Source organism: Anabrus simplex, chromosome 1 (assembly GCF_040414725.1).
Source record: "Anabrus simplex isolate iqAnaSimp1 chromosome 1, ASM4041472v1, whole genome shotgun sequence".
Taxonomy (NCBI): Eukaryota; Metazoa; Arthropoda; class Insecta; order Orthoptera; family Tettigoniidae; genus Anabrus; species Anabrus simplex.
In genome coordinates this window covers 1668118141-1668129840 of record NC_090265.1, presented here as the reverse complement: position 1 = coordinate 1668129840, position 11700 = coordinate 1668118141, and the positions used below count along the sequence as shown (strand labels likewise).

Sequence of the window (11700 nt, the reverse complement as noted above, 5' to 3'; positions counted from 1 at the left end):
CTACAGGTAAGAGGCAGGCACGCTACCCCTATACCACGGGGCCGGCTTAGATATTCGTAGGCTACTTAAAATTGGTTTCAATTGCTCTGTAACCGATACTGCAATCACAGTTATAATAAATTATTCCATTATAATCCAGAAAAATGAAAATGAAAAATGAAAACCTACAGCCTGTTGTCCAGTCATTGACCGGGTCAGGGATGTAATGAATGAAACATAGATTATATAGGCTGTTATTACAATGGGGTCGCCACTCCCAAGGTGATTTTTATTAATGAGTGATAAAATGCTATGAAATGATAATGGAGAGTGTTGCTGGAATGAAAGATGACATGGAAAACCGGAGTACCTGGAGAAAAACCTGTCCCGCCTCCGCTTTGTCCAGCACAAATCTCACATGGAGTGACCGGGATTTGAACCACGGTATCCAGCGGTGAGAGGCCGACGCGCTGCCGTCTGAGCCACAATCCAGAAAAATATACGAACAAAATTAAATCAAAAACTGTTCAAATAAAGTTTGAAAACTATAAAACCGCACAACTGATCAGGCTTTAATTACCTCTGGTGTAAGTACACCATGTTATTACCTTCGCGCAGAGAGCTAAATAGCGACTGAGTTGACTTATTGTTACTACATCAAGTTATGGGGAGTTATACATCGTTGTCCAATAAATCTGTGCGAAAAAAAGTTGAATGATAAACATCATTGTCCAACTTCCATTGCTGTAATTATTTTTGTATAATTTGATACAGATCTTTAGCGAGGAGCGTGTGTAGCGAGATGCTGTGTTACATTCACACAGTTACGGTATGTGCTACTAGATGCAACCGAATGCCAGTTTTTCTACGTACAAATGTAAAAACTTGAAATCTGATCTTCTGAATATTTTTGTACACAGTGACATTAGGGGGACATTTTTATGTTTTTGCGAGGAGTCTGCGGGGTCCTTTGAAGGCCCGGACTCGCCTGCATTGCAGACACTGCAGGCCCTAAGGTTACGCCCCTGTTCGAACAAAATTGAAAACATTTTGAAGAAACCCAAGACCATAGTTGAAGCATTTAGCGCTGTTGGATACCAACGGAAAAGAGTTATGCGGCAAGTGTTTATTTAGTTTAATGAGCTATTTTTGCAAGTTTCGGTATTGATATTGCCTTAATCTGTAATTGTGGTTTCCAAAATGTTGCATGTAATTGGGTAAAAAATTCGTTATGTGGATTCTAATTTTAATTTTTACATACGCATGTACAACTCACCTAGTTTCAGGCAACAAGAAGCGCCACTGAGTACCGGGATTTGATAAGTATCCGCCATAATATGGAACCTCAGTTAGTTCGGTGTTGTAACGTTAGTTTGCGTAGTAAGAATGATTTCTGACAATACGTGGGGAACCTATAATTGCAGTTAGAACTATTCGTTCAGGGTTTCCTTTTTTACGAGGAAGAGACTTACAGAATTTGAAGACGAAAATAATGTCGAACCGTTTCACTTCCACCAATGAATGATCTTAACACATGATTGGTGTTCCAATTATATTTTTGCTGTAGGGAAAGGTCGGATTACAATTGCATTGTTTCTGAGTTTTTTCACATTCATGGCTTTTAACCAATCACTGCAACGTTAAAGTGCCGAGGTTACGGATAATGGAAGCCTTTACTTCTACCTTCCACCCCGAGCCCCGGCAAGAGCCTTAATGGCCTGTATGAAGACGAGTGCTTTGCTTTTAATTGTACCGTTAGGAATGTACCATAACCGTAACGTACGGAAACGTACTGTGTCTACCTCTGTGGGCGGCCTATGTGGTCTAACAGCCGAGTTGGTAACCGTAAAATCACGGCTTACACAGATTCAATCAATCAATCAATCAATCAATCAATCAATCGGGAAACTGCCACTTGGGCGACAGTCTAAAATGCAGATCAATTATGTTTTATTGATTGATTGATTGATTGATTGAGGGCTGTCGTCCAGGTGGCAGATTTTCAAGGACGACAAAAGAAAATGAATCCTCTTTCCTTCGAGTCACGTATAAAATAAACTTGAACAAAATAAGGCCCAGCAACTAATTCATATTGATGTAACAGTAACAAATTTCATATGTTGATATTTATCATACAAATAAAAAATTAAGATACAGGAACTGAAACAAGCGTGTTACTAAGCATTATTCAGCGGTTTAGTTGTGCCAGAACACTGTTATTAAAAAAAATTCCCTTACAATATTATTATTATTATTATTATTATTATTATTATTGTGTTTTACAGTTCAGTAACAAATGTTTATATTCCAAGCGTAGTGGCAAAACATAAATAGTCATGAGAACATGAGGACGCTGTTTTTGATATCCAGTAGACTATTTCATTAATAATGAATTCATGAGTTTCTGCAAACATAATAATAATTACAGCAAAACCTCTGGCATTATTACATTTCCTGGTTTCAGTTCTTACACGTGTTTAATGTTTAGTACGTAAATTGTCTCGAACTGAAAAAAAAAGCGCCACTTCTACCCAAGATTAAAAAATTACAATTTATGACAATCATAGTTTATTTTCATATTTTGAAGGAATCAACACTGACCTGTGTGTACCTTAGCTACCATTTCAGTTTAGTCCTTCTTATAAAGTGGGGGGGAAATAAATCACATTTAGCAAGCTTCAGAATGGCACTAGAATCCACTTCACTTTCCAGTTGTCTTCAGCAGGTAAGAATGTCAAGATAATGCCAACTCTTGGTCATTATGAACATGATATTTTAAGTAATGCTGTACAAGCACAAGTTCCCCCACCTCCCCAGATTGTTTTCATCAGAACAGCATTCTACTGCCTATATTCACCATAAAGAAGTGAACATTTCCTGCTTCTGAATTGTGGGATCTACGTGAAAAATAAAATTATAAACTAACATTCCAAAGTCTAGGCCAAATTATAAGATCATATTACTATGCCTTCGAGCTTATTATAAATGCTCATAGTAAAAAAAAAAACCAGTACCTGGATTTGAGCTACATGAAAATTAAACTATTTTCCTACATATTTGAGACCATAATAAAAGGAAAATCAATCCAAAATATTCAAAATTCTTTAAGAAGACCACTAAGAAATAAATTACAGGCCAGATGTTAGAAAATCTGCAATTCTGACTGTGCAGGTAGCATCATGTAAAATCCATATCTACATTTTACTACCTTATGAATAAAAATCTAAAACAAAGCCAATACTGCACTTGATAGCATATACACACTTTTAAGTAGGAATGAGTAATGTCATATCAGAATTATTCGCAACTTTGAGAAAAGAATTATCACTACCATACGTAAGTTAATGAACGTATAAATCTGTGCACTAATGGGTATATTTCCTAAAATGATTTACTGTACAGTCTATTAAATTACAATCCTGCTTCATTATCTACATGTATTGCTACAAAGGAAATGTTGATTATCACATTTTATTAGACATCTTCCTTCCTTTTCAGGCAAAAAATGTAAAAATTGACATTGATATAATTATTTAATATTATTTAAATTAAAAGTTTTAAATACCAAAGTAGAAAAAAAAAATCTTTTAATGATTATATTTACAATGAGTAGCTTCCATTGCCAACAAAGTTGAAGCCTAAATATTTATAATCTGAAGAATATTCAGCAGTAGGTAAATGTTAGTGCATATTATTGAATAATAAAACTGAATGATGGTACCAATGATCAAATGAACACAATGCTTCCCAACTTTATATAATGGCCAAGTTATTTTTCTCCTTATTAGGGGACAAAATGATATGATTACTTACCGTTTGTCCTAGGAACATCCCTTACTTGCACGAGCTGTAGACTTCTGCCGCCTAGAAGAATGCACGCTGCCACTGTTGTTGTTTTTTTAAATTGGAAAATATTCGAGGTAATCATGCCCCCTCCCATATCATACAATTTTCCTTTACAACAGCAGGAATAAACTTACCTGAAAAAATCTGAACATCCCTAATTTGCAGTTGAAGACTGGAACAAATTTTCACATCTTTTATTTCACAACCCATTGCTGTTTAATCACCTTTTTATCAGAAACTCCTCTTAATAGTTGTGAATAGAGAATGATTTAGGAAGAGCCGAAGGAATTACGAAAATGAAATTTAAGATAACAATATTAATTCTACAAACAACATTTTATTAAAGCAATATGGAAACTCAACATTATTTACAAATATTTACACTAACGTACTAAACTGAATCCAAGGACAATTTCAAAAATAAAAATATAACTTGACGGTGTGAATATTCTGCTCGCAGAGTGAGAAGACAGATCACTAGAAACTGTAATCATATGGATCATGTAATAATTCATCAACAAAGCCAATCTGATTCACATCGGACAGACACATGCAATTATTGTCCAAACTCCTCGCTGTTTTAACACTCACAAAGAACGGGGGATGTTTCTACAATGGGAGAAAATATGTCCTATTTCACAATAAACAACACCACATGATGTTAAGAGTTGTAAATTTAAACTGGATGGATGTCCGAAATCTAATCATACAAGCCAGTAATACACGTTATTTACTTTTAAAATAATTTACCAATCCTTGAGATGATCGCCACACTACCATTATTTTATATTATGTATATATTTATAAGTAAATATCACAGCAGCTTCTTGGTATGAAACCCATTTCTATATCAGTTCAGTTCAATCACATTGTTTAAACAAAACTATGAAGTATCCTTTGATAAATTGATACCACTCGCTTCTCCCACCAGAGTTTCTGCCCAGTCACAAGAGGCAGCATTACATATAAAATATAGATTTAACATTAAAACTGCAGCATAAAGATTATTTAATTTTGATAACAAGAAAAATAAAATAATAATTAAATTAAACAAGAGTTGAGGGAGATAAAGAGGGGAGAGCTACAGAGTTCAAGGGTGGACTGCAGCGCCTATCCTCTGACCATACAAAGAATAGGGAGAATAATAGGGTCCAAGGGCGGTAGGGTTGAAAGCGCTGAAAGGAGATGCACCCAAGGAACCAGGTAAACCGGGCTTCGAGTACGGGTGGTAGCGGGCGGCAGACAAGGGGCTTAACGGTGGGTTCGGGTACCCGGCGGCGGCACGATGAAGAGCAGCTGAGGATGAGAGGAATGAGTGTGGATTGAGTAGCGACATGGAGGCGGCTGAATTGGCGGCAGCTGCAGCGGCATTGTCCGCTGCGGTGGCGAGGCTGGTGTGGGTCCTCAGGTGTTGCAGAAGTTCGTCAGAATTGGCAAACCGCTTGCCACAGTACGAATCTCCGGCGATCCAGTTGCACACGTACGGCCTTCCCAGCTGATGCGAGTAGGAAAGGGGCGGTGGAGGTGGCACTGGACCTGGGGGCATCAACCCCGATAGTGCTAACCCATACTTCTGGTGGTCACACTGAGTACAACCACTGGGACAGGCTCCGCTCAACAGCAACTGTTGGTGGGCTGCACTGTATTGACACCCTGTGCAATAAGGATCCTTGCACACGGGTACCAAGGCTTCACCTCCTCCTGCAGTCTTGACACGGGCGTAGCTCACGTAGGGGCCTGGAGCAGCGGACGGGTACCCAGCAGCCAACATGGCGGCGTGGTGGTGAGAGAAAGGTCCTCCAGCGAATGGTGGGCGGAACGCAGGGTTCGTTGGTTCCAATCCAGGAGGACATCCAGAGCATAATGAACTGAGTGATGATCCTCCCAAACCAGTAAGTCCAGCAGACAGGGGTGTAGTTCCAGACTTGTACGTGCCCAATGGTAAGTCTTTAGGATGCCCATTAAGGATCTCCAACCCGGAACGAATAATAGGACTCGCCCCTTCAGTACCACTGTTCTGTCGGGGTGACACAGATTTTCCACGATCATTTGTTGACCCACTGGATGCGGGCGCGGCAGATTTCCCGTCCCCTGGCACGGGGGTAGTCACAGCTGTACAAGCAGGTGATGCAGATTTACGGCTGGGGGCACGAGAATTTGATTTCCTGTCCTCATCGTTTCCATGGACACTTCCGGATTTGGATGGAGGGCGACTGTCCTCTTTCCTGCTCACTACGTTCGTCTCGTACGGCTTAAAGGCAAGCCGCGGCTCCGGCGGACTGCTCCTGGCGGGCTTCGAGTCAGCCTTGTCCGGGGCGGGCGAGCTATCGGCCGGCGCAGCACTCTTCTTCGGCTTCTCCAAAGGTGGGATCAGCGGCTTTGAGTTGGGCGAGTCGGCCCCGATCTGGCTACATGTCTGTGCCAGCAGCGCGAGGGGACTCTTCTTGGCATCCAACTGCAACACAGAAAAAGAGTTCACATTAACACACGCCGCCGTACTTTAATCAAAATATTGCCCCATCCCCCACCGTAAAAATGTATGGATAAATAATAAAATTGAAAGGTACAAGGGAAAGAATGTTACACAGAAAAATCAACCTTATTCCACAAACACAGTATCATTTTTATTTGATCAGGAGTGAAATGTCAGTCGAAAACCTCAGTGCACACTTCTACCAAATATGTATTGCAATACTCCGTATGTTTATCAAAATTTGTATTAAAATTTTGTTAAAGAAGCTAACAGCCTAATTCCTTCAGATAACTTCGAATACACCCATATATTAAGAATAGGGAAAGTCCAGATAATAAAATATGCCAACTAATCCTGCACATTAATATATTATGAACATAGAATTAGAAAGTCAATAAATTAAATAAAAATACGAATATACAATTGAAAGTCACGCAAATCGATAAACTGCACGTAAATAAACTAAAATTATTCGCGTCATACAGTAAAAATGTTACCTACGCAAACCGATAAAACTGCATGTAAATTAACTAAAATTATTAGCATCGCAGATCCGTCGCTGCGCAAATATTTTTCTGTACTGTTTCAAATGAGATAAAATCCACACACAGAAGTTAGTATCTATAAACATGTATAATAAATGATGACATTTTTCACAATTAAATAATTTGTTCCGCGAAACGATTATGATACAGAACTCTAAATCGTTTGTGTTAGTTATAAAATATCCCTGGAAAATGAATACGGTAAGTAGTCATAAAAACTATCTTTCCGGACATCAACGAATGCTTCTGGAAATAATACTCAATAATTCTGGCTTTCTTTCCCTCTTTACACTTCAATCATTATTCTTCCAATAATTTCAGTTAGCATAAGACAAAGTGAAAGCTGTGACCTACCATCAACAGAATAAGTAGCAAGGTGGATCACTTCCTGGTAATCTACACGGACAACACATTCGCAAAAGCTGTTCAACGAAGTTCATTTCTAACATGACGTACAGAACACAAGGTTTAAAAACGGGATAGTACTGATCATTAAGAGTCTAGCATTATAAAGAACTAGAAATCAAACAGAAGAAATAGAAATCATAAAATATCGGTAGCCTATGCCGTGAAGGAGTTTTGGTGGTATCGCATAGTTGGAAGGATTTGAACGAAATAACCCAATAAGCCGATTATGCACATTCAAGTTCACGATATCACGCAGAGGCTGATTCATTTAAAAAAAAAATACTAAGTAAAACTTTGTTAAAGTGGAGCTTCGACTCAAGTCCAATTCCTGTTTCTTTTCCAGGTACCGTACCATATATTTTGTTTTCCCAGTATTATCTCAATTTTACTTATTCAAAAACTAGTTTCGACGGACTGAAGAACCCAACAGCTATAAATAAAAAAAAAATAAAAATTTTCAGTATATCACACTTCGTCATCGGATGAAGAATTACGACGAAAAATAACATTCTTGCCACATCAATCACATGCGTCAACAATCTCTGAAAATGCGTATTATTACCAACCAGTGAGCTGTGATCAGGGAAAATTTGAAATATCCTATAAGGTAGAGCTGGCAATGATCAACTATATTCAAATTTACCAGTCGCTGAAGGAATTACGGCGAAAAAATAAACAAAATTCAAGTCGTAGCGAACGTACGGGAAAATTGCGTCCAATTACAATTCCTATTGCAAAACTTACAATTAGATGAAAAAAATCACGGGAAGTAAAGGAAACAAAATGGTTTCAAAATATTTATATTTCCCCTTTACGGCGGCCACGCTTGATACAAGATGAGAAAACGAACCGCCTTTTCACGGAGGCTCTACGTAAAAAACACTACTCAACAAGAGAAAGATAACAAATTAACAACGAAAAACAGAATACGCTTGGAAAAAATTAGACAGCAAATTAATTACTGCCTTTTACATCAAAGGATTCGCAAGACAGCGAGAAATTACGGGCAAAGCGCTTCTTTGAAGGTGCGCGGCCGAACACCACACAAAAAGGTTCCCAAGGTTACCAGTCATAAAAGTTTTTAAAAAATGTACAGAAATTCTCCACGAAATCACATCACGCCAATTCTAACGAGCAACGCTTTCGACCCTTTCGACCAACCACTACGACCACGAATATTTAATTGAATCATTAACACTAATACGTCTATGAGAATTACTACAATAAAAGAACAAAGGGGTTGAAGTAAGAACTCACCGTAGTAGGTAATGGAGACAGATAATCCGGCTGCAGATACTGATTGCTCCCGGATGACAGCATACCACCTCCTTCCAGCACCACCATTTGGAACACAAGACTCTTGAATACTCTAACTCGCTCACACTTTTACACGAAGATCAACACTTGATGGAGAAGACTTCACTCGTACAAACTTCAAAAGAATAAACTACCTCCGATGAAACAGTTCTATGAAAACTAACAAATAAATACGAGCAACACGTCTAATTATTCCACAAGAAGGTAGATTCACAGATGAACACTTTCCGTAAGACACCTAAATCTCTCTTCAGCACAGAGACAGACCGAACACAACGGGGCTCTACCTCGGTATGAGAGCGACTTCGCTGCCCGACCCGAGCTCCCGTCAGAACTGATCGCAGCGCTATCTACTCTCCCCTCTCACTTATCCCCACCACCAGCATTTCCAGCTCTGCTCGTCTCGATGACGCAGCACTAATACCACCGCGTTGCAGGCTGTCAGCTTTTACCACCCATGGCGCTAGTGACGATGACAGGCCCCGTCGCGGCTTTGAGCTTCGCCGCCTTCTTTACCCACCCTCTCTTCCCCCTCCCGCAGCCATGCCTTGAGCAGCCATAACTTGCCGGCCTGTCCCCCTTATTGGACTTAATCAGTAGCTACCCCAAAAAAGAGGAGGGGAGTCAAGATGTATGGAGGCATTGAGTGTGCTGTTTGATGGATGACAGCCGGCCAGCTCCGGGTCTTGGCAAGGAGGAGGAGGGGGGGACAGCAGGTTTTGAGTTAGGGGAGTGCCGCCTTCTCTCTCAGTGGTCAAATACCCAACATTAAATGTTGTCCTACTCCTATTACAGATGCTCTTAGTAATTCTATATCCGTCGACATGACAGATGAAAAGATTCCGGTTATCCACTTCACTGCTTATTCTATTTTGCTTCGTAGCATTCAGCAATCTCCTTCTCCCACCTTTACCTGGAACAAAGGTATCCGTTTACACCTTCTTTCTTACTTCGAGTGTGTATGCAAAGTACAGGAAAACTTGTACTGTACCAAGCTCTCTTACCCGAACGACGGGGATCATGATAGCCGATTGGCATACCAAGGAGGCCACGGTTCGAATTTCGGCCAATGCACGTGAAAGTTTAAAAATAATGCCCCTGTATTTCGGATTCCACGTAAAACTGGAGGTTCCGTGGCTGTGATTACGATATCAGCAGTCTCTTAAAACTACAAGCTTGCTTGCTTTTATGCGAAACCTAATTCTCCACCTTATTCAGTCCGAAGGAAGTCTGGATCCTCTCTATGTCATGCATTATGTCTGTTTAGCTCCAAGATAGTGATGCAGGACTTAGATATTGATCACCTAACAAATGCCGAAAAAGTACCTATAAATGAGCTAAAGTCTGGCTCCATGGCTAAATAGCGTGCTGGCCTTTGGTCACAGGGGTCCCGGGTTCAATTCCCGGCAGGGTCGGAAATTTTAACCATCATTGGTTAAATTCGCTGGCACAGGAGCTAGGTGTATGTGTCGTTTCATCATAATTTCATCCTCATCACGACGCGCAGATCGCCTACAGGTGTCAAATCAGAAGACCTGCATCTGGCGAGCCGAACATGTCCTCGGACACTCCCGGCATTAAACGTCATACGCCATTTCATTCTTTCAATGAACTAAACATCCTCAGAAAAGACTTAAAATGTACGAGATAATGGCCCAGAACTGTGAAAGGTAAAATATATTTACCCACAATTGTAAATATTTTCATTGCCCACGTTACCTATAACCCGTAAGGGAGTGAATACAATGTGGCGAGCCAAACATGTCCTCGGACACTCCCGGCACTAAAAGCCATACGCCATTTCATTTCAATTTTTTAATCAATAATAATAATAATAATAATAATAATAATAATAATAATAATAATAATAATAATAATAATAAAACGAGCGACTTGGCCGTGCGGTGAGGGGCGCGCAGCTGTGAGCTTGCATTCGGGAGATGGTGGGGTAGAACCCCGTTGTCGGCAGCCCTGAAGATGGTTAACTAAGGCTACGGCAGCTTCCTTACCACTACTAGCCCTCTCCTATCCCATCGTCGTCACAAGACCTACCTGTGTCGGTGCGATATAAAGCAAATTGCAAAAAAAAAAAAAAAAAAAAAAAATGGAAGGAAGAAAAAAGAAAAATATAAAAATATCTGAGATAATAATATTTCAGACTTTCTTTTAAAATGCACTTCTTACAAACAAAATAAGTGAGTATCTACAGTATACGTCGTCATTACCAGAACATTATGCAATGCCTGCAATCCTCTGATAATCTGGATATCACGTGATTGTCGCTACCTGCATGTTTCTGAATGGCATTTTTTTTAAAATCTGCTTCCCTTTTTCATTTCGCATATTCTCCAGAAAGGATCTGGCCATGTGTAGAAAATATATCGTCGCCGAATTTTGAAATAATTTTCGTTTAATGCACAACTTGAGATGGCTTTAACTTTGGCACTCTAACACTTTGAAATGAATGACGCAACAATAAATGAAACTCGCACTGTGTAAACCCTAATTTGCAAGTACGTATATGTAACCTATGCATATTAGTACTCGGGCATTTCTGAAACCTGAATGAAATGTGATATTGAAATTTAGAGATTATACCTTCCTCTCTCATCGCAAGCCAATCTATACTAGTCTATATGACATAAAACAATGTCTCGTCGTTCTCTAGAGTTGTGGATTTCCAAAGAGTAGGTCTATAGATAACTGCTGCAGAAAGTTATTTATTTCACAGTTTTCGAATAGAGTGCTGAACAGTAAGTTGTTTGAGTATTATCGTTTATTAAAAGCTTGAATGATATTCAGATATGCTTTTTACCCTATGCAAATATATTTAAAATTAAATAATACCGCAGAATAAAAAATAATGACATAAAAAAAGAAATAAAGTTAAGGAATTGCTGAAAATGAGATAAAAATGAAAAATCACCTAAAAGTAAAAGAAAATGGTAAAAACTACTAAAAATTACTTAGTGAATACTCATTTCTGCATTCGGGGCCATGGTAAGGATTTAATTTAGCAATGCGTACGATGCATCAATTAGAAGATGACATGAAATAAAAACCAGGGCCCTGGTGATAATAATTGATTGACTAATAATAATAATAATAATAATAATAATAATAATAATAATA

At 39.1% G+C, this 11700-nt stretch overlaps 1 protein-coding gene across 1 annotated transcript; it reads right to left on the bottom strand.

Annotated features, from left to right (window-relative positions):
- Window positions 1–4142: 4142 nt before the first annotated feature.
- On the bottom strand, window positions 4143–8890 carry noc (no ocelli). Its single transcript, XM_067154171.2, has 2 exons — window positions 8509–8890; window positions 4143–6280 (listed from the first exon to the last, which is right to left on the bottom strand). The coding sequence occupies exons 1-2, from the start codon at window positions 8593–8595 to the stop codon at window positions 4916–4918; spliced, it is 1452 nt and encodes a 483-aa protein (XP_067010272.2). The 5' UTR covers window positions 8596–8890; the 3' UTR covers window positions 4143–4915.
- Window positions 8891–11700: the final 2810 nt, after the last annotated feature.

What these genes read in the sequence shown, in the direction of transcription:
- noc (XM_067154171.2), bottom strand. Translation starts at nt 8,595, where the DNA reads ATGGTGGTGCTGGAAGGAGGTGGTATGCTGTCATCCGGGAGCAATCAG. An exon ending in TGTCTCCATTACCTACTACG is followed by an intron (nt 6,281 to 8,508) that starts GTGAGTTCTTAC and finishes TCTGTGTTGCAG; the next exon opens with TTGGATGCCAAGAAGAGTCC.